This window comes from Pyxicephalus adspersus, chromosome 6 (genome assembly GCF_032062135.1).
Source record: "Pyxicephalus adspersus chromosome 6, UCB_Pads_2.0, whole genome shotgun sequence".
NCBI classification, from domain to species: Eukaryota; Metazoa; Chordata; class Amphibia; order Anura; family Pyxicephalidae; genus Pyxicephalus; species Pyxicephalus adspersus.
In genome coordinates, this window is record NC_092863.1 from 67,415,893 (window position 1) to 67,440,839 (window position 24,947).

General features: G+C 36.1%; 1 protein-coding gene across 2 annotated transcripts in view; it reads left to right on the forward strand.

The window, feature by feature from the left end:
• Positions 1–24,947, forward strand: part of FBXL17 (F-box and leucine rich repeat protein 17) — a 387,353-nt gene that overhangs the window by 96,985 nt on the left and 265,421 nt on the right. For both annotated transcript variants that reach the window (XM_072416108.1, XM_072416107.1), the window contains 2 exons: positions 22,242–22,349; positions 22,468–22,598. In XM_072416108.1, coding sequence (XP_072272209.1) covers positions 22,242–22,349; positions 22,468–22,598 — 239 coding nt within the window. The remainder of the gene's footprint in view (positions 1–22,241; positions 22,350–22,467; positions 22,599–24,947) is intronic.

A 24,947-nucleotide genomic window follows, 5' to 3' on the forward strand; every position in this document is an offset into this window, starting at 1 on the left:
AGGGACGTTTTTCCCCCACTTCTGGGGGAAAAAAAGTGCGTCTTATGGTCCGAAAAATACGGTATATATATATATATATATATATATATATATATTATTGGATGAATGATATATATTGATTGTGTTTTAATTATGTATTAATTATTGGATGAATACTTACTTTTCTAAAAACAACCACTCAATCCTGTCTGCTCCTTTCCTTTACTTGCATTCAGTGTGATTAAGTAGTTGCCAGACATCCATTAAGGACGTCTCATTTAGTAAATATTTTAAATCTGACATGGATGTTCCTGACTGTCTCATAGCTGTGCTGGGATAAGTGTGGCATTACGGTCTTCTGCCAGGATGCAATTTCGATAGTATCCCCAAAGCTTGGTCTTCCAGATCTCTCACCTGTTGTTCCAGCTCTGTTATACATTTGTTTTGGAAGGAATTAGGGCGTCAACGGTTTGTTGAAGTAGGGTAATGAGACATTGGATACCTCCACTGCAGTGGATCCTTTTGCAAAAGACGGTTGTGACAGCTGAATGCCTGTAGATAGGTTATGGGGTGGGGGGTCAGCAGTGGAAGCATCTCTAGGGGTGGAGCCCAATTTTTCTGACTGTTTGCTTTCTATTTAGTGTTCTGTTTACAGCTATTGGAATGGAGTGAACTTATCCTTGAATTTATTAATTGCGTAAATGATCACTAACTACTTGTATACAGAACGTCAAGATTAGCACAAAATAATCTTTGAGTGTGTTTTCAGTGTGGAAGGTAGAGATCAAGACAAGGAAAGTGGACCAAACTCTGAATTTTAAGTCAAGTTATGGAGAAGAGAAGAAAGGCCAGATATTTAGTCTTCATATCCAAAAGGGGTCCACTGTAGCCATGATCCCAGTCCTACACTAAAGAGTCTTAATGTGGATGCAGATGTGTGGCAAAAAAAGGCTCTCCAGGCTGTGCACTGAGCTCCAGGACAAGAGTTGACAGGATTGAGTCTGCAGTGTATTTGCTGTGATGTGCTGCTAGATTGGAGAGTGCCTGCTGTCCGTTGTGCAGGCAGAGCTTTGGCATTTCTGCAAGATGGCTTATGGGTGATCTGTGCTCTGCCTGTGGAGTGCCTCCTCAATAGAACTGCTGGTACAGCATGGTGATCCCTAAAGTCCCTGAAGACTCACCCGGTGCTCAGGTGGGTGGGACAGCAGTTTTATGTTAGCAGGGAGAGCAGGTTTATAGGGAGTCAAATGCAAACATGGTTACCTTTGGTCAGCCCTGCCACCAGAAATCAGTAACTATTTTTTATATATATACCATATATATACATATACCACAGTAATATTGTGTGTTTTGCAGTTATTTTTTATATTTACAACAAAAGGAAATAAGCCAGAGGTCACAAGAAGGTGATTCTCTAATCGGTGGCATCAGTGACAAAAGTCAATGGGCAATATGGGTACTCTACGTAGCAATATTTATATGGACAAAAAAGGTCAAGCTGTTAAACACTGTTTAATTAAAGCCCACTAAAAAAAAAAAACTTTTCCATCTGTGAATGATTGGCTGCAGTTTTATTCTGATCACAGGTTGGCTGTGTGAAGTTTAATTAATTAAGATGATAATCAGGTATGCTTAATCACAGTTTCATCAAGGTAATGTGAATTACAAATGTTTTGTTTTAGTGTTATTATGCACAAGATTGCGTTCATTTGTTTCATAGATGTGAAAAGTGACGCCCAAGGCTTGGAGGAAGCTCTTCTATCATGCAGAAAAATAGATGATGTCAAGGATTTAATTGAATATGTTCTAAGGTGGCAGGACCCCTATTAATGTCCATGCCCTTCATTCAATCAGATAGAGATTGCAGCATCATTTTACCGTTAGCATTTCAAGTAGATAAACCTAAATACCTAAAAAAAAAAAAAATATATAACAAATAGTTAACTTCATTACTAGTTTTATGATCGAAATAGGGTAGAAACACACAGAAACCTTTTTAGAATTATTGTGGGTCCCAGAGATCTCTGTTTCTGAAGTTTTATCTATCATTTAATGCAATTATAAAAATATCTGACAGCGCATACTTTTAGATCTATGTTTGGAGAATTTGCTGTGCCTTAATAGTTAGCCAGTGTGAATGATCTGTCCACAAGTTACAAAATAATGAGGGTACTATCTAATAATTACACACAAAAAATTTCCTACAACAATGATCAAGAAGCATGTCAGAGGGCTGTTGACTTGTGCATCCAGTCTGCACCCCAAAACCTCCATCTTCCCACATATCCACCATAATCATAACTCCTTATGACCTCCAGTCTCCACATCTAGCTGTTGGCTCTATATAGAAAGGTGGATGCCTCTCTGTGCTAGAGTTGAGAAAGCAACTCCTTGACTCCCTAAAAAATAAATACACACATTTTACATCTTTGTATTATCTACATCAAACAATAGATAACAAAGAAACAACAATGCCGTTGAGTTGTCACCATTCCAACAATAATGGCTTTCTGAAATATCCAAATCATGATCATTTACCTTATTATATGAAGCAATTTTGTGTCAAAAATACAAAATTGTTTAGCACAAATCAAACTGGAGTCATTTTACTGTATCATTAACAAAATCTCATTAGAGCTGTATTAGAAAGGTGAGTAAGTTAAGAAATGTCTGCAAAGCCACACCTTGTATAATTTTGCTACACCAACAGATTGGAAAATTGCTAAAAACAAGTCCAAGCTAGAACAGCAAAGAATTTTATTAAATCACTAAGCATTAATCTTATCTTGTATCTATACACATTGTCGACATAAAATGGTTGCCAGTGTACATTAAGAAGCAGTCAATCTAGTTAATTATAATATAATACTCATAGCGAAGTGCCAAGTACAGAGAAAGTCATAAGACCCAAAAACCTATAGAGTCATGCAGCTGCAGTATCTAGTCTTATTTGTATTGTTTTTATATACATACACCTGTTTAATAGTTTAGAAGCAGTAATCATTTTCACCAATACACCATTAGTCTGAATAACTTTTTTTTTTTTTATACAGCAGACATAAATTTGATATGATTAACAGCCCCTTAAGCAGTGACAATTTAGAAGAGGGAGAATAAAGTAGAAGATGTTATGCATTTTGCTAAAATAACAAATGTAACTCAGTGGGGAATAATTGTTCCATGATCCGGTGTAATTGTCCGATCAGTGCACACGTTCAGTAAAATGAAAATACCAATACGGAAAAACACTGCAGTAATTATTTTTTTTTATTTGTTTCTTCATCTTTTTTTTTTGTGGTAAATTTGGCACAGACTGTTTATTAACATGATTTCAGACTGTCCTATAAGGCAGTAATTAGAGAATAGCAATAAAACACATCACCCTTATGAAATAAATGTAACCTTCATTTACACTTGCATGAAAGCTTCATTTTAAAACTGATTATCTGTGTAAATTTACATTTTTGGGCAAGCCTCAGCTAACACGTTAAACTAAACAAAAAAAAATCCAGTAATATGCATCTTATTTTCATAGAAGGCAGACAGTCCCAAGAGTAACACAGGTCGAAAGAAAGCATTACTACCAAAATGAGAGAGATCTTCCAACCTGAAATAAATTGCCTAAAGGAGTATATGACCCAAACTCTGGCCATCAATGCAAAAGTCTCTTATTAATGTAATCCTGATTTTAATTAAAGGATGAACGAACTAGAGCAGTTCGGGGGCTACAGCTGTGCCAGGCAGAAAGCAAAGAGAACACATTTCTTTGTTACCTAACTTGCAAAAGAAAGGAGTAGATTTCAGGAGAGAATCTGCATTTTATTGTGAACGTTTGAGTCATTGGATGCCAACATTATTTGATGCTTTTTTCATTGTTAACAATTGAAAAGCCAGTTCTGTTTGAGAAGTTAGTTAAAAAAAAACAAAAAGTGACTTCAGTCTCACTAATATAGAACAATATATATATATATATATATATATATATATATATATATATCCACATGAACCACACAGGGTGCTAACATTTTGTAGCATGTAATCCTGCATAATTCATTTATTGGCCCTGTGGATTTAATATATACATTTGTTCTCATGAATCCGTTCTGTAATGCAAAACAGTTATGTATACAAATAAAAATTTTCAAAAAAATTTACGTAAAATAAATGAAGATGTATAGTTGCCAAGTAAAGAGAACAGAAATGTTCGTACTAGCATGGAATATGTTCCAGTAAACATGCTGTCTGTGCCTGAACCTTTTGAGGGTTGGCAGCAAACACAATGGGGATCATGACTGTTCCATTCTACTTTTAAATTGTTCTGTCAATGTAAGGGTGATTAATGTAATATAATATTAAATTTCTTGGCATTTTCTTCTCTAGATTTTCAGCAATATCTTGACATTCTTCGCTGGTAACCTGCTTTCTGCATGTTTCCAATTTTGTTTGTTTGCCACATCGAAGTCTACTAGTATGTCATGCTAGGGCCATTGATCAATGGATAAAGCCAAAGGATTTTGCAGCAGCATGTCTAATGAATGCTGGAGGTAACTGTGACTTGAAGACCATTCAAGTCTTAGCTCAGCATTATGCTTCTTTTCATTTTATACTTTTCCAAATTCCCCCATGTTGGTCACATACCCTGCTTGGTTTACATGAGATATTCCTGATTAGGTTTACACCTACTGAAACAATATGCTTGTCATCCCTTAAAGCTGTAGGATGAAACCTAAAATTATGTAGAATTAGTTTGTCTCTATAATGTCACAGGATGCTAAATGGTAAATAAAATCCTTTGTAGTACAAAACGAGAGTGGTATCTTAAAGATGAAATCGGAAATAAGCCCTGTTATACTCACCTTTTCCTATTCGTTAAGAGGACACCAACATCTCTTCCTCCTACTCTTCCTTCTTGTCATCTCCGGCCATCTTGATTTTCCAGGCCAGGATGACATAACCAGGATGAGTTCATTCAGTGCTGGCAAACGCAGGGAAAGCCGCCATGTGTCAGGTATCCTGGCAACCAATTCTGAGCTGTGCAAATGTTTTCAAAACTAACAGCAACATTGAAATGTTGTTTATTTTCTTCTTTACTTAAGCTAAAAACAGGGAAGTAAAACTCTAACCCATGCAACTCTCATTCCTCTGGTATAGCTGTAGTGTATGTCTCAAGGTAGATACCCCTACTTGTTTCTCAGGGTATCTAATTAAAGTTTGAGATGAATGAAATAAAGGGCAAGATAAGCCAAGCAACAAACTTTTTTAAGAAGTCTATCAGTGGCAGCGTCTTTATTTTTGTTCTGATAGGTACTGTGAGATCTTCACAGTGGGCTTGGTGTCTGGGTGTTTCAAAGCAGGAAACAGGGCCAGCTGGTTTTGAGCGCATCAAGGGTTTATTTCACTTCACTATTTACACACAAAACAGGCAAATTAAAACAAACTGCAAGAATGAAAGCCTGGCCAATAACTCACTGTTAGTTCCCTTAACTAGCAGTCCAGCCCAACCTAGTGTTGTTCAGAACTCTAAGGCCCTAATCATATATCTTTTGCAATGGTCTGTGTCTTTACTCACAGTTCCCAGTTCACCTTGGACCTCCTCCCAGCTCATCAGCCAAGACAGAGCCGGAGGATTAGTCAGGCTGGGAATTTATATCCAGGATGCATTTCAGGTGAGACAGTTACATCTGATCATACCTAGGTCTCTTTAACTCCCTCACCTGGCCAAGAAGCCTGGTACTTCAAACCCCACCTTCAGGTTAGAAGGAAACCTGACTAAACAGAAAAATACTCTGCGTATAACCTGTATCTGGGGCAAATGTACCTGTCATCCTGGACGAAAACCTGTGTTTTATTTGGCCAGCTGTCACAGTACACATTATAATTAAGTATTGTTTTTTGTTTGCATAAAAAAATTGAAAATAAATATGTGCCTGTTTTCTCATTCTGTTGCACAATCTTTAACTGTGTTTGGACTGCTGCACTATTAAATAGATTTAAATGAAGCATAAAATATATAGCATTCTTTTGCTATAGTGAGTCTGAACAGGGTTTATTAATTAAAAAGTAAATGTCATTGTGCTGGCCTAAAAGTCTTCAACAGTATGAAAGAGCAGTGTCACGAGGCCAGCAGTAACAAAGCTCAAATAAGTATGAATTGATCATTTTTGCAGGATTTTTTCAACACAGAGTATACGCCCCAAGAGTGTAAATACGCATTGCTTTCATGTATTAAATAATGTAACTGTTAATTGCTGCCAAAGTATCCTGCGCAAAGTTCTTTGCTGAGCCAGAACACAATCATAATTAGTAATTGAAGGTTATAAAGGGCAGCCTGCTCACAAATTAAAATGGGATTTCACAAAAAAATGTCTATGTATTTGTAAAAGTGAGTGTTGTGAAAGCTTTGCTGCGGCAGACTAACAATTGTTATCAAATGGTACTTTTCATTAATAATTACTAATGAGTAAGGAGAATGTTCTTATGGGAAACATGTTGCCAAGGTGGTAAGGTTATATCACTCAACACTATTATTCAGAAACATGATCACATTTTAGGAATACAAACTAGATTAGGTAGAATGAAAATGTTGTACCTATTTCAACAGTTTTTAAACTCAGACTAGCTGGTAGAGTGCTGATATCGCCAATGTTCCTTAGAAAGCACTGCTGGTACCATTTCTGATAATGTCATTGTAAGCTCTCCCCATTGCTAGACATTGAACAAACAATGACTAGAAAATATTTTACTCTTCCTAAAGAGATGAGTCCAAATTTGAGGCGTTTCAGTAAAGGAGGATCACTTGTGTATGGTATTGATAAAATGAAAGGGTGCCAACAAGTAACTGATGCTTTCTGTCAAGTGTGATGGTAAAAGTTAATGGTATGGGGCTGCTTCGGCAAAGGTGGCGGGTTTACATAAAATACAAAGAAAATTGACCCAGAAAGGGTAACATTCTGTTTTGATACTTCCTACTATGTGCTCTGGTCATTTGTGTGTTGGTGCTCATTTCCTCATACAGCAGGAGAGGGATCCTAATCACAAGTTTAGGATAGGATAGCAAAACATTTCAAAATTGCACAGCAAGAAAATTATTTATTTAGTTTTGTTAAATTGAGGATTTGTTAGATACATTTTAACATCAATTTAAAAAGAGCAATGATATGATATGTATAAATTCTTTATTTCTGCAAACATTTTTTTTTAATACTCCATATTATTAGGTAATACTTTTCAACATCGTGCTGTTCATGCCCTAATGTTTACCTCCAGCAAATGACAGTTCTTTTATTGTATGCAACAGCTCAACATGGCATCTTGGCAACCATTGCTTGCAGTGACTTGTACCATTGCTGCCTTTGTCAAAATGATAAGACGTGTATGAGTCCCCTCACATATAGCATGTGTTTGCAGTACAATCACAAGAAGCTCAGTAAAGGTCAGCCAATGCTGAATATTCTACAGAGAAATTTAACTAGAAGATCAGAGTTAGCAGCGCGTGCCCTGAAGACAGCTCAGCCAATATAAAAGACCTGAAGCTGAGGGCCTCTCAACTTGCATTAGTAGAATACAAAGCTGTCACAATTACAGGCATTCACATGTTTATATCTGTAATGTTTAATGAGCTGCCTCCGGAGGTGGCATCAGTACCTCAGAACAGCTGATTTTCTTACTTTGCAACTAGTTTTACTACTCTATTTAGCTTACTTAGCATATATTTATTTTTCTAAAAAAATGTTTTTTTGAAGAAATTGAGTAACAGTATATTAGTATCTATCTAATTAAAAAAAAAAGCAGACTACAGATGTAAGTACAGAATATAACCAGGATCCAAAACACTATTTCTGGTTTGTTTATATTCCCTGTGCTATCTGCTGCCTGAGCTGTACAGCACTATTGCTTTTTTTGGAATCCATCTTTTTGCATCTATCCAAAAACAACCCAAAGGAATTAATGGGGCTGTACAGTTGAGACACAGGGAGAGTGCAGTATATTGTAGATTTTAAACAAGCACTGCACCTATTGCATTGATTTTGTCAAGTACTGAACTGTGATGGAGAATGGGGGATTAGGTTAGTTCATTGGTGGGAAGGGAGATAAAGTTACTTAGGTAACTAATATTCATATCGTTTAACATATACATCCAACAGAACATATACCAACTTGTGTCCTTAAAATAGAAAAAGCCCACCAAAAAAATGTAGTTTACTGTAGGTGCATTCAGCAATTATATATATATTTTCAAACATGTTTACTTGTATATCACAATCTACCTTTATTTCCTAGAATTCTAATTAAATGAATTTGTAATTATGTTTTTAGAAATGCAAATGACCACAATGACTTCTAAAAGGCAGAGAGTAAAGCACCAAAATTTAAAGCATTTTCATATAAATTACCTGTACCTTTACAGGTCTAAAGACGATGATCCCTCTGCAAACCAAGTCCCAGTAGGTCCTATTCTGTCCCGTCTTGCTTTTTTTTTCTGACGCAAACTGGACACTGGGTGTGCCCATCTTCTTCCTTCTCACTATTGGGCAGACGCAAGATCAGGTGACCTGTCTTCCTGAAACTGGGTAACCTGGTTTCCTCCCACATCCAAAAAAAAAAAAAAAACATGCAGTTAGGGCAATTTTTTGAGGGCAATTAACCTTAGACTATTATAATGACAAATGACTATGGTAGAGACTTTACATTGTGAGCCTCTTCGAGGGAGAGTTAGTGACTTGACCATGGACTTTGTAAAGCGCTGTGTAATATGTCTGCATTATATATATACAGTAATATTATTTTGTTTAAAAAAAGACATGAAAACCAGTTTTGGACTACAGTGGTAAAGCGGTAATTTTTTTATTTTACTTCCTGTCACAGAAATGCAGCAGGAATTTGTAAATCTCCCAGACTTCCAGAAACTTGGCTAAACTGTTACAGTACAAATGGAAGGGAAATCTCCCTAATGAGAACACAGCAATAGAAACCTGATGAGGGTGCAGCCACCAACAGGCTTTGTACAAAATGTGTAATGTTTGCCTGAACTTTCTTCTGCTGGACCATTTTTACCTTCTCTTCTCTCTATCTCCATAACTCCCCCTCATTTACATTTTTAACATTATTAAATATTTGGCACTGAATGCATTAATAGATCATCCGTTAATTTTTTTTCATACTCTCCACATATTTAAACGGACATAAACGAGGGCAAATTTGCACATATTGAAGAACTGTGTTGGAGATACACATATACAGGTAGTCCCCGAGTTAAGGACATCCGATGTATGAGCGACTCCTAGATACTAGCAGGGCTTCCTTGCTCGCTTGTGTGCAGGACAGAGACTTGATGGGGGGGGGCCGATTTACATGACTTGCAGAAGAAATCTTTTGCTAAACACAGCTGAGGTTGTAGGTGAGCTCTTCTGCAGCCTCTTGTAATTCTTTAATGACCAAGACAATCTCTGCAGTTGTTTCATTTTTGCATATCAAAGCACAGCTTGATCCAGAAGTTATTGAATGTCTGGGCTCTATTAGGTTTTATTTTACTTTGCGATTAACTCACAGTGAGGAAGTTATACAATAACTGACAACACGCTGCCTAAAAATATGTTGAGACAAACACCTGTCCTAAAAACACATTTATATGTTACATAATGTTGCTTTTAAAAACTTTACTGATAATAAGGTCTTCTCATTGTATATGTACATCGTCCTATAAAAATTATACATAGAAACTTTGCCTATTGTATATGTCATTTTTGAAAAATCTCTGTAATTTGACATTTTTTTAGTCACATCCATTCAAACTGGCTTAGATGCTTGTTCCTCCTTCTTTCATGCTAGCTAATAAGTTAGGCAGCATGTTCTTGTGTTTTATCTGAATTACTATGAAATAAGGACCGTATATTTTCACAAAGGTCGCTTGCATGCTATAAAAATGGCAGCCTTTGTGCACAGACAAAGCAGCTATGTCTATATCGCTAATGCATAGCAAAGGCTGTGGAGATCTTCAGAGCTAAAAGCACACAAATGTTTTCTGTTTGCATCTTGTGCTCAACTTTGATGCTTCTAGAAGTCCTCATAGTCACTGCTTTTAGCAAGCAAAACAAAGTTAGTGGAACAGCAAAAATGCTGTGTAGAATCATTAAAATTGTTTAACTTTAGCTTAATAAAAATGTTTACTTGATGCAAGATATAAATAGCATTGACATTGGTAACAGTCATCCGGAAAGGATCTTGCTAACAAAAAATTAATATGAATTCCTCAATGGGGCATTATTAAAAAAGGTTTGCACACATGTTTTTTTTTATTTATTTCAAGTATTTGATGCAGTTTGATAACATTTTCATTTTTTTTCTACTATTCTTTAGTTGTGTTTGCCAGTGGTTTGTAGTTCTTTTCAGCAAAGTCTTAAGCTACGTACACACTTTCAATTAATATCGTTGGTAAACGAACGACGGGCATGCTCAGACCATGGACGATCACTGAACGACCGTACACACGATAGATGGTCAACGATCGTCGTCCAATCCGAATCGCCGGTCCGGACGTTTATTTCCAACGACTATCCTCGTTCGTCGGCGTCGTTGGTTACTTTTTTTACGAACGATTTTTGGCCAATCCTTCGTTCGTCGTTCATTTCCAACGATAAAAATTGGAAGTGTGTACGCAGCTTTAGACTCCCTTCCAAAGCCTGGTCCAATCTTTGATGTTGAGCAGCAGTAGATTGATGTTGTCATCATTGATAAAGCTCATAAATGTGCCTCAAGGAAACGTTATGGTGTAGTTTAGCCCATTGGAATGCATTGGGATTGCAAACAAGGGCTTTAAAAGCCTCAGGTTAAACGCTGGGGAAAACGTCTGTGTATTTATATGTTATGTTTACCTGTCTGAAGTACAGCTATAACTTCTTGTTTTTTATTTCTGATGCCGCCCATGTTAACATCTGTTGTTCAAAGCATTCTAAACATCAGCATTTACCATATAGAAAAATCTGGAACACTGTAGATAAGCTTAAAGTATCACAGAAAATAGTGTACTTTAATAATTGTATATAAAGAAACATTATTGTCCTAATATGCTTGTTGGCCAGGATAGCCAGCAAATTGACTTTAAAGCGGGCACCTCAGGAATGTGCAGAAAGGAGCCCTTTCGTCAAAAGAGATGAAAAAAAAGTCGATCCCATGCATGTTGCTTGTCCTACTGATTTTGTGATTATTTTAAATATTGTAGAAGTGCTGGGCCATAGGTGTACAGGAACAGCCAGGTTTCTTAGGTGGGCCAAGAGTGCAGATAGTATATATGAGTGAGCTAGTCCTTTAAGTACTTGCTTTTGAATGCAAAACAAATTACTTGGATAAACTGTTCTCAGCTCTGAGCGAAATGAAGTATAGATGATTAGGGACAAAATAGGAGTTGATGCTGAATGTACATTTTTAGCACAGTTCACATTATATGGAGGACAAATACAGAATCATAAACAGTCTGCAGCAGAGTCTACATTGAAAAATCTTTTTTGTTGCGTTCCGTGATTTATATAGAAAGAACATGAAATCTTAGTGTGCTCTGATATTTTCAAGGACATAAGGAATGCAAATCACCTAATGAGTTTGACGATTGGTTGAGCGTATGGTTTATACAAGATGAAAACTTTTAATATGTATGTGCTTGGCATACAATCAAAGATATTAAAATGAAGCAGATCAGTATTATTTGCTCTTCGTGTCTTCTCTGGGGGTAACACATGTGATGTGAAATATGTTATAATGGAGCCTTTATATTACAATCAGTCTGTTACCCTCTCTACATTGATTCCTGAAATGTATTACTCATCCTTACTTTAGGCATTTTAATTTTTTCATACGACGTGCAAACAGTAATAACCATAATTCCAAAGTAGAAAATTTACTAGATTTAATTTTGAATTTATAAATCGACAAGGGCAAATGAGAATTTAGCACATGAAGACTGAAGGAAAATGAATCTATAGGAAGGCAGTGCCAAATATGCTAAGCAGATGTGAAGTCTTGTAAATAATATGAGGTATCATTTTCATTTAAATTAACTGCAAAATATTCTCATCAATGTATGTGTAAAATGTATTTTTATTATATTTTATTATTGTGCGTGCATGCCTGTGCTGGTTTTTTTTACACTTTAGGAACAGAGCTGATTTATTCTGACTATGCTGCAGTATCTGAAGTAATAATAATGATATGCTAAAGATGAGTGGCAATATCACAGGTGACAGGTAGCATTTTTACCTGCACAATTAAATTCACAAAGTTTAAATTATGTTTTATTTGAAATATATTTTGAGACATAATCATATATACACGTAACAGCCCCTGTAATGAAAACTGATTGAGGTTAAGATGGGAGACATTTTGGAAACCATTTGTAAGTCCAACTTTATTGGATATGAGGGAGGTCATCCACTACAGCAGCTTATTTAAAACTTTTTACATAGAGGAACATGGTAGACGTTACAATATCTATAGCTGATTGTACTTTAGCACAAACAGTAAACTGAGATAAAAGTGTAATGTAAAATTAGTATATTCGGCTTATAAGATCTTTAAGGTCTAATATAACCAAGTGATGTTTGAAAATAGTGCATAGCTTGGGGTCTGGATCTGATTTGTACCTTTAAAAATAAATTAGGCATAAAAAATTGTCATATATCTTGACAATGATTGAATATATATATATATATATATATATATATATATATATATATATATATATATATATATATAATATATATATATATATATATATATAATATATGTGTGTGTGTGTATGTCAGAAAAAATATATATTCCCTCACAAAATTAATTCTAATACTGGAAAAACTATTTTTGGCTTTTTATTTTTTTTTTGTTCTCCTGAGGCTCCAGTCCAAATCAGTGGTAGTAAAAGATAAAACAACTTTAGAGCATCCAGACAGCATATTTGATAGCTCTGAAATGGTGAAATAAGTAACACCTTGGTGTGTACATGAAAGCAAGAAAATCTGCCCCTGGGTAACCCATTAAAGTAACAAATGTCCCACTTCTGCTGTCCTTTACTGCCATGCTAGGAGGACATTTGCATCATGATGAAACCACGAGTATTTGTTGCAACTGTAAACTTCTTGCATGCCTGCATTTGTCTTACCTTAATATCCAATCAGATTTTATTTCAATATTACTGAATTAAAATAATGGTAAGTTTAGGAGTCTGTTAAGCTGGCCATATTGCAATATTTACAGAGAACCATGTTTGGCAAGGGTATGCATACACACAAAGCATTACAATAGTTCATTCTGTTTATATTCAGTTAGTGATTTCCATTATATAGTTTTTGGTAAATATAAAGCAGAGTTTTCACTTGTGTGACCAGATTTACTAGATTTACAGTTGACTTTCTTCTACTATCTACTTACAAACTGTCTGACTTTCAAGATTTAACTAGATATTCATATAGTATCCAGTTTTTTTGCAGACCTATTCTTACATAGCATTGATATATAACCAGAGAAATGCCAGAATATCTATCAACCTTTATATACCACGTGTCACTGAGAGAAATATCATTACAAGCTAAAAAACTACTTGCTACCCGGCATGAAATGAAATGAATGGCGGGCCACAGTAAGACTGCAAGTCAACAGATGTCACTAAACCTAACCAAATGAATCTGGTGACCTTGTTAACTTCAATCTATCATTAAGGGGCCTTTTAACACACTCCATAGCTTTCTTTTTAGTAGTATGCAGTGTTTCATTTTCTTTTGTTCTAAGATATAGAATGAGCTTCTGATGTTTGATATATTTACCAAAGGTAGGTAGTTGGCAAGTTGCCAGCTTAGTCTTGTGTTATTTCTTTTTCTTCTGTGAGTTTATATAGGAACGTCTTGAAGGTTACACTGTCATTTTTGATGGTTCTTTTTTTTTTTTATTTACAATATTTATGACTGACACTGGAAACCAGAGTATTGCTTTATGACTTAAGGGGATTAGTTTTCTCGTTTTCTCCCACATATTAACATTGGTCATTCACTGCTCAATTGTTGACAACAATTACCTATTAAACTTGAAATGGTTGCATATGAATATTGATTCTGTTATACTTACTGTTTTATATTATATGCACATATTGCATTGTTTATACATAATGTGCAACCACTCTGACATCTAGAAAATAAACCTATTAATAAAAGCCCATGCTTCACATAATTTACTGTGTCTACCCGCACAGAAGGCAATCAGTAGGGGAGCATTTTTTTATTTCTTTTTTTTTTATTTATTATTATTTATATTATTCTTTATATCTGTGTACAACCCAGATTTTTTTTATGCTGGGTGGAAAGAAACTGTAGGTGGGTGGCATCCCCTGTATTGTGACTTAGATCCTAAATAACCACCCAAAAGCAGCCGAGTGGTAATTGAATATTGCCAGGTGGTGTATGTATGTATGTATATGTATATATATATTTATATATATATATATATGGCTCTCCTCTGCCCCTCTTGGCCCTTAGCCCCTCATAAATATATGTTTGTGGAGATATGCTAAAAGCATGTTTATTAGCTATAAGTATGTATATATCCTTATATTTAAGGTAGTTTTTATTTCTTGGTATTACAGTTAATATCCTTGACCTGGCTACCTTTTTGTAGATCAGCGGTCGCCAATAGGTGGCCGCGGACCATGTCCCTCTTACATATCCCAGGTTTAGGGAAGTGGTCGGGCTGTGTCCCTGGGCAGGGTTATGTCATGATGATGGCACTACAGGGGAGGTTTCTCCCCCTTTGATTGAATTCAAGGTCATGAGATGGAAATTTTAGTGGTCCGCGGGACTGAAAAGGTTGGCGACCACTGTTGTAGAATACAGATTATTTTAGAGAAGTGTTAAGAAAAATTAGGAATAAGTAACATATATGGTAGACATTAGACATTGATGCCCTGGACCTCACATACAGTTCTCTTTTTCAGCCATTTTGTAAATAAGACCTTAATTGTATGTGACATCATTTGTGTAGTATGTTATAGTTTTTCTGTTTTTTGTTTAGTGCATTTTCTTTATATTTACATTTAAACATTCTGAATTTTGCTCTACTCTTCCAAATAGTCCAACTGAAAATGATATGTTCTCAGTGATAAATGTTCTAATCATTTCATTCTTTATCTAATAGACTGCTCTCGTAAAGCTCATAAAGCAGTGAGGTTAACCTTTAAAATAATTGTCAGCCCACCTTTTTGAATTATAATGATTTTATAAATGCTGGTTAATCCAGGCTTTCTACCATGTACTGTGCATCATGATCTGCTAATATCAAACAGTTGACCTTATAGGTGTCTTATCATAGATCAAAGGATATGTTTGCCCAATACTGTTCTGCGATCTGTAATAGAAAGACACAAAATGACAACACTATGTCTCTGTATATATTGTACTATTAGCAAAAGGTTTTTATAGGTGGAAGTAAATTTTAAGCTGATCAAGAAGTTGCAGAGCTTGCTTGCAAATTTAGTGACCCCCACTCTGTCTTGTAACCAAGAATCATTTGAACATTTGCAGTAAAAGTTTCTCTCTTTTTTTGTTGAAAAGTTTTCCTGTATATAACTTACCTCATTTTCTTTAAACCATCACAAGAAATGCTAGCCAAGATTACACATTCTTGCCAGGTAAAACCATAAACTTGAATGTGTTTACCTTTCACCTTTTATTCTTGGTGTTTTATTTTTAAGCAGAATTCTAGACACACAAGTTGATCCTTAGTATCCACTTTGTGTGTACCGAATACCTTTGGAAAGCCAGATAAAACTTTATAAAAGTAGTCTTTATCTAATATTTGTGCTACTCGTAGTCTCTGCAGCACTTTGAATGGGTCACAGCAGATCCTCTTACTGAGTCCACCTCTGGACACCCATATTGGTTTAATACCAGACAAATCATCAGGCATCCGGCAGATAGGAATAGTGCAGGACCTGTTTATGCTGGGTTGCTACAGATCTGGAATACATACAGGACACTAAGTATTTACATAGCAATTTTGACAATTTGTGTTTAGCCTACATTAAAGGTAACCTTTGATGACAGAAAAAAAAAATCTGTGTCTTTTTTTCCTATTTGTGGGTACATCTGCTTTCGCTGATGAACACTGGGAGAAGTGAAAATGTGTTTAAACCCAATTGCACCATTTAGCTAAGTGTTGAGTGAATAAATCTCAAACAACAGTCCATATATCACAACATTTACGTAAATGTAAATACCTATTTTTTATGCTAAGTGACTTAGGTCATGTGATTATTCACATTTATGTATTCTTCAAGGTTCAATTTGCAGACCGTGTCAAGCAGCAGCATGTGATGCATACTGCATTGCTTCCCTGTTCTTTGCCTGCTGTCAGTCATGCTGCTGAAAAATTGCCTGCCTGTGGAATTGCAAAATGGAATATCAACATGGATCAAAGTCCTTGAGAAACCTTTCCAGCATTTTGTTGAATCTATGTTATGAAAAATGACTTCAATTCTGAAAGCAAAAGGGTACTAGCAAGATGTACTTACCGTATTTTTCGGCGTATAAGACGCACTTTTTCTTCCCCAAAACTGGGGGGGAAAAGTGGGTGCGTCTTATACACCGAATACATGGTAAAAAAAAAAAAATCATACTCACCCGATACCGCGATCCCGCGATGCTGCGTGCTTCTTCTCCTCGCTCTCCTGCCGGCTGCAGCGCGTGTCTCCTCCTCCTCTGAGCGAGGAGAAGCCGACACGCATACCCCCGCGATCCCATAAGCAGGCTGATCCAGCCTGCTTATGGGATCGCGGGGGTATGCGTGTCGGCTTCTCCTCTCTCAGAGGAGGAGACACGCGCTGCAGCCAGGAGGAGAGCCAGGAGAAGCCGACACGCATACCCCCGCGATCCCATAAGCAGGCTGGATCAGCCTGCTTACGGGATCGCGAGGGCACGGGTGCCGGCTTCTCCTGGCTCTCCTCCCGGCTGCAGCGCGTGTCTCCTCCTCCTCCTCTGAGCGAGGAGAAGCCGGCACACGTGCCCTCGCGATCCGGTAAGCAGGCTGATCCAGCCTGCTTATGGGATCGCGGGGGTATGCGTGTCGGCTTCTCCTCGCTCAGAGGAGGAGGAGACACGCGCTGCAGCCGGGAGGAGAGCCAGGAGAAGAAGAAGCCCACAGCATCGCGGGATCGCGGTATCGGGTGAGTATGATTTTTTGGCACAGGGTGATCAGAAGGGGATACATTGTGTCAATGTATCCCCTTCTAATCACTCTGTGTCAATGTATCCCCTTCTGATCACTCTGTGTCAGAGTGATTAGAAGGGGATACATTGACACAGAGTGATTAGAAGGCGATACATTGACACAGAGTGATTTTTAAGTATTTTGTTCAGAATCTTTTTTTTCTAGGTTTTTCTTGTTTAAAATTGGGTGCGTCTTATAGGCCGGAGCGTCTTATACGCCGAAAAATACGGTAATACATGGGCCTGTAAATGGATACAGGTCATGCAGACACATACTGTAAATAACTTTCTTTAACACACACTACAGGTTTTTGTACTTTTTATGACCTACTCTAGAAATGTTAATACTTTTATAATAAACTTTGCTTTTTACCTATACAGTGTTAAACATGTTAAACACTACAACTTCTTGTAGAAGATAGTGAAATAAATGAATGGAAAACAGTTTTGCCATAAATAACTGTGGAGCTTTATAAGAGATGCCCAATTTCCTAACCACTAGTTTCATGCCAACATATTTCCTATTCACAATAGTTTAAGCCATGGCTTATAAATCTTTTCTTATCTGCCTGTATTACCCTTGTTAAGCAAAACCAACAGCAAGCAAGCTGCAGTGGCTGGAACTCAGTGAAGGTCGAGCAGGCAATGAAATTATAATAGATTTCACAATGAACGCTAATGGACTTGTTATAATATGATTAGTTGAAAACGTCTATACCCTTGTTGACAAGGGGTCATATTTGGTATGTTAATTTTCCTTTCCCTCTTCCTTCAAAATTTCTATAAAGTGGACAAGATTTTGTTTTACTATATTCACTAAAAGATATATACATATATTTAGTAAAAACACTTTCTAGTCCTTGGCATTATGCTGATCTTTTCGGAATCATAAGGGTTGCCTGTTTAATGATGACTTTACCATTAGGTTTACTGTATTTGCCTAAGAGCAGTTTTTTCTGAGAGTGGTTTGGAGGAATGTGCCAAGTAGTCACTACTTAATTTCATTTTCACTTTAAGGGTAGTAAGTTACCATTTATGTCAGTGAGTGGCAGGTCATTTAGGCAAAACACAAGTAAAAAATAATACAGAGCATATAAAGCTTAAAATTAAAATGTGAACGTATATATAAGACTGCCTAGAAATGCAATTGAAAGATGTCATTTCAAAGGAACCAAATCAATGTCCTTTCCATTTAGGTGATGATACTTACAGTTGTAAAATAAACTTTATTAAGTTCATCCTCGGTATTTCTTGGGTGGTTGGGGGTTATTTGTGGACTATGGCAGTTTGAGCAATTTCTGCCATACCTCATTTACTTTTGTATATCTGGGGAGGTTGACATATAAATGAATCACTACTATTGATGTTGTCTCCTCTAAGTAGATTGGCTTAATGCCATACAATAGTGAAAGAGATGAAGAAAGTTAAATTTCAAATGCCTACCTATATTGTCTTTCTCCTATTGATTCTGCCAATCCTAAACCTGCTATATTTAGTGGCTAAATTGAAGATTTACATTTCTGAGCATGTATGTGAGCTGCCTGCAGTGCTAACCATGAGAGGGAAAGGAGTCACACTGGCACATTTCATGTTTGAATTTGTTTGCTTCATATAGGCTTTAGGATCTATGTAGAATCATGTTGTATTTCAAAAACTGAAGTGTGATGATGTAAAGAGGGAAGTGGGAAGCCTACAGTTCTTTTACTAGGGGCTGAATGCATATAGTGATTTTTGCTGTGTAATAAATTCAATCCTGCAGATTTGACATAAATGGCAATTTCCTTTGATTACAGCAGTTAATAAAATATGTATATCTCCATGAACATAATTGTGGTTAAATCCCATCATAATTGTGGCCCATCATGTATCCTGGTCCAGACTCATACTGAGCTGCAATAGTTTACATGTACTGTTGGCTTGTAACCGAGCAATTAGAAATCATGGTTGCACCATTTATGTATTTTAATACAATAATTTGGTATTAATAAATGTATAATTTTAATAACGACACTAATATAGAAAAAAACAAAACTTTTTTTAGTTTTTTGGGTTATTTGAACATGCACAGATGTAGCATTACATTGTTTCCATGTAGTGAATGGCACATGTTGTTTTGTGCATTACTACAGAAATATTCAAGCCTTGTAAAACAAAAAAACGGAGCAGAACATTCACACAAGGAAACAGAATGAAAGAGACGAGGCTGTAATAAAGGCCTCTTGAAGCAGCACAGTGTTCACAAGTGCCTAAACAGCTTTACCTCATTAGTGATGTTTTAAAGTAAAATCCTAATTAGGGAGGTCTATTTCTACAGTTGGACCACTTATGGGTAAAGCAACAAAAATCTATGCATGTTCAAATATTCCTGCGTCAAGTGTTTAATACATCTGTGGTGTAATTGGCAAAATGTATGACCATTTTCTACTGGACTAAAAAAGGCAGTTGTAATATGGTTTTGCTCGTTATTGCTCTTTAGATTCATAATCATAAATTCTACTCACTGTCATTTGGCATGTTAATGATGCTTTTGTTTTTATAACATTTTCTCCAGTTTGTCTCTATTACTGGCGAAACAAATGGTTTATATGCTTTTTAATGGGTACCACATATCTGTCAAAGACTAGACAACCAGCTTGATGTTTACATCCTATTGTCAGGTGCTTTTCAGCAGTAAGTTCTAAATTGCCAAAGTATTTCAGGCATTTATTATGCTGAATTGAGTACTGCATTTAAGGATAACTCTGCCTGAAATGGAAACATCAATATTAGATAGACTAGATCAAAGTAAAACTCTCCTCAGATTTTTGGCAATCACAGCTTCTCCTATGGCTCTGATTTTAAATTACTCCTTTACTTCTGGCTCTATTCAGTATTATATGACAAAATAAGAGTTACTTACTTCATAACCTTAAAAGCATAAAATGTTATGAATGCGTTTATTCATCAATTTCCCCTATATGGTGCATTTAATCTGCATATTTTTAAGTGCATGTAATGCATGTGCTGGCTATCATCATTAAAATTTCTTTTGAGTTTGGTCTGTAAACTACACAATGCCTCTCTACTATTTTAGGCAAAAGAGAAGGTTTGCTGTAATCCTAAAACATCTTGGAGCAGTGAATCTGACATTCACTGAATTATTTTTTGATGGAGATTCTTCCAGGTGTATGAAAGTAATTAATTTTTTACCGGGGAATGTTTCAGTGAGAGTCTGCTTTCTAAATAAACCCCTTTGTGTCCTATGATGACAGGTTCTGCTAATCATCAGTGACCAACTCTAAAAAAATCGGAAATTTGGGCGGTTTGCTGGTCTAAAATATTTAGGTGTGTATTAACATTATGCCAAGAAGGAAATATATAAAAATGATCTTGGAGAAGCATTGTTGCTACCCATCTATCTGGGAATAGTCAACATTCAGGACAGTTGTCAATCCCAGAAAAGGATGTCCTAGCTAATTCACCTCATGGACAAACAGTGCATGTCTCATTGCAAACCAACAAGTTAAATCTCAGAATCTACAGGCTTTTTTTGGTAAGTATTCTTGACAGGATAATTACAAAAAGACTCAACATATAATGGAAGCATTACCAGGAGAAAGACCCTTGTCTCTAAAAGGAGCGTGGCAGTACAGCTTAGGTTTGTAAAGTTGCATCTGAACAAACTAAAAGACATCTGTAAAACTTGCCTTTGGATTCACAAGATCAAAGCACAGATGTTTGGTGATTTGGATTTGTTTTGTATCCGCAAGACTGAGGCATCTAGTGGCATACCAAAGTAACTTAGTCGAATGTGTTGTCATCCGTGCCACTACTAAAGCTTGGCCAAAATTGGCTCAACAGGACAATGATCCAAAGCACACCAGAAAATCTACAACATAATGGCTGAAACAAAAAAGAATCAATGTGTTGCAATGGCCCAGTCAATGTCCAAAATAAAGAAACTTTATTGGAAAACAATGATTTTTTGCTATTAAAGGATGTTCTTAGAGCTATTGAATGGGATGCACTTGGTTTTTTAAACATGACTTTTACCAGGCAAAAAAACATGGTGGACTTTGTTGTATATTGGTTTACACCTAGGGATTCTTTTTAAATAAGAACATGATGACATTTCATCGTGAAATAAAAAGGTAGAATTGAAAGAGGACATAACCTCTTTTTCCATGATTATGTTTTTCTGTGTCTGCCCTCTATTTAACAATGTCTCTCATATTCATTGCAGACACAAACCTTTTTTTTTTTTTTTTTTTTTTTTATGTGAACTTAGGCTGTATGCTGGATATGGGGACACTTTGCAGCTCTTCTGATATATTGATTAAACCATTGTGCGGTGATTACAAGCCAGCTTTTCCAGCCTGACAGTCTGTAATTTTCTCTTATGGATTTTGTTAATGCACAAAGTTCACGCACAGTGTGTGCCATCATCCATGCAAGTTGGTATTCATACACTATATTTAGAAACCAAAAAAGCAAACAAATCTAAGTGATGCAGATATAGACACCATGGAGACCATTTAACAGTAGATCAAATGGGGTTATCACTGTGGTTAACGCAGAACAGAGACAAATAAATGTTGTATCACAGTATTTCTAGTTGTCTTTCAAAGTAAAAATGTCATTTTCTAATATGTTTAAAGCAAGTAATAATAAAAAAAAAAATATATATATATTTTTTTTTAATTTGTCTTTTTTTTTTCTTCGATTGGACAATTTTAGCTTGTTGCATGCTTCATCATTCTCCCATGATTTATTTAACAAACTGTCTACAATAACTTACTTATGAAAAAGCATAGGATGACATAACAGATTTCCATCATACAGGCAACACATTGGTAATGCAGGAACTGACACCAACAATTACCTGAATATTAAAGGGATTACTGTATCTTTTCTCCTCTGCTTTGGTCCTACTTTGTCAGTCAACTACTACAACAAAAGGCAAAGTGCTTTTGCAATATAATTTGTGGCAGATATCTGAATTTGTCTTGTATAACCTATTAAGCACTTCTTTTGTTCTCTATGTTTCAGGTGACAAATAGGTCTGTGGAAGCCTTTGCAGAATACTGCCGTGAGTTGCAGTATGTTGGCTTTATGGGCTGCTCTGTCACGTCAGATGGAGTTATCCACCTTACCAATGTAAGTAATCCAGTTTATCATACAATTGTGTTCTGTTGTGTTTTTATCAGCCCTAATAAGTAATACGCTAATACAAATTTTCCCAAAACTAACATTTTTTCGTCTTTTTTTCTTTAAGCTGAAAAGCCTCTCCAGCCTTGACTTACGAAACATCACTGAACTAGACAATCAGACTGTGGTGGAGATTGTAAAAAAATGCCAAAATCTCACGTCACTTAATCTGTGCCTGAATAGGAATATTGACGACAGGTGACTTATTATTATTTATTTATTTTACGTCTTTTTAATTAAGATGGTTATATTTCTGCAGGTTTACACAGGAAACTTGACATATTTTTAGATGATTTTGTATGAAAGTTTGTTTAATAATATTTGATGAATGATTTAAAAAACATGTAATGCAAGCCTGTACTTGCACATGGCCTTTTGACTAGGCTCACTTTTCAATTGTATATATGTCTTTTAGCAATGCTAGTTTGTCGCCATTATTTAATGACCCAGAAAACTGTGTATCATTTTTTTTATTTTTGATTTAACATTCTGTTTAAGGACTTTTGTTAACAACAAACATAAAACTGCATATATGGGGAGATTTTAGGAAAGTTAGCACCTTTCTACTTGTAGGTACAAATCATAACTCCAAGCATAAAATGCATAAACAGGCATGTACTGACAAAGCAAAAGCTTACTTATGTTAGATGTTCCACGTTAACATCCTATATAAGTTTGAGAAATCTCAGTTTGCATTTTTCTATATAATAGAGATACTGTCTAAAAGTCTAAATATTCATTTATATATTATGAATAGAAATGCTGTGTATAAATTACGACAGTTTTCTTTAACTATGGCATACTAACATTAAGACACTCCCCCAGCAACCTTCTGTGCTGTTTGCTTTTTGTGATACAGCTACCTGGCAGAATATTGTTATAATGGACAGTCCAGCAAGCATACCCGAGGCATAGGGTAACACAGTCAGCTGCAAAGCTGTAGTCTTGAATATTAGTTATTATATTAGGTATTATATTATTATAGCTGTGTGGCTTGAGTTTCACTCCTAATGTTTCAAGTCATTTTCCAGCCAGGGGCCCAGATCCTGGTGGTTGTTTATGGGCACAGCTAAAACCTTCAGGATCTTGAAGTAACCCAGGGAAAAAAACACAGTCTGCTAGAACTGTGAACTTGTCTGTCACTTTACAAAGGTGAATCCATTTGTAAAGCAGTCAGTGTCTGATGGGGAGGATTCATTGCAATCCTCATCAATGAAATTATGGAGAGCCAAAGCTGCGGCCTTGCCTAGGGCTCCATTTTGCCTTAACTACCCAGGGAAAACATTCTCAAAGTTAACAATTGTATAAGCAGTATGGTGATAATACCTCATAGTCCTGACAAGTCCTGGATGTTCACTCATGTTATAAAACTCAGGTAAGCAAGTTCCTAAAACCTAATGCCTGATTCCCAGTAAATTTTTCTCCTTGCTTCATCTGTACAGAATTAAAATGCATGTGTGGGCCTGAATCGTGATAAGCTACATATGATAACTGCTTAATAGAAATTTATGTTGATTTTTTTTCTGTCCTCCATCCTCCTCTTATATATATCTGACACATTTTCTGACAAGTTTTCTGAATTTTCTTGTATTTTACAGTATGTTTACTAGGCCATATCTCTGCAGGGATTGACACTATTTTAAATGAAACATGTCAACTGGAGCAATGCATCTCTAGTTCTGTTGCCATTGCATGAGACTGTGCAGTGTGTTTTTTTTGTCTGAGATATCCCCAGGGTGTTTTATTTTCTTAAACATAGCAGCTGTTTCTGTGCTGTTAAGCATTCACTTTCTCTTTTGTTTTCCTCTCTTGTGAATTTAAGTTATTGTATAACATTTCGGTTTCCATTTATTTGCTCAATATCTGTGTTCTGTCATTCTTAGTGAGCTGAGTGCCCACTATATAAACAAATTTAGAAATATAAATTCAAAACTTTTCCCTAAGGAATTCTGCAATACATTGCCTTAAAGGCACATCCCAGGCTGTTACTTGGTTTCAACAACTTGAGGGGCTGCCTTTCCCATTTCAGCAGTATGATTGCTCAGTTCTATTGCAGCCTACATTTGTACAGAGGGCAAAAAAACACCTCTAACTCTAAGCATAGTGTTGTGTTTTTGTGTGTACACTTATCAGCCAAAACATTTAGGCCAACTGTCTAATATTGTGTAGGTCAAACCTATGGCACCAAAACAGCTCTGACCCATTAAGGCAGGTGCTTTACATGACCTATGTCCTGTGGTATTTTGACAAAAAGACAATTACAACAGACTGCCTCTGCCAACCTGTCTTCTTTATAAAGTGCACACTGCTGCTATCTCTTCAGCGGGTAAAAGACGCACATGTACTCCACTATCCACAGGATCTAAAATGTGATTCATTTGCTCTCTGGTTCAGACAGAATCCTACTTGCCTGTTTTATGTACTTTTAGAGGTGCACAGGGAAGTTTCTGCATCTCTTTTTGTGGCCAACATTAATTTGTTTTTTTTAGAGTTTTTTTTCTACAGTGCTTCTTATGTGATATCAAATAAAATAAGCTAACCCTCATA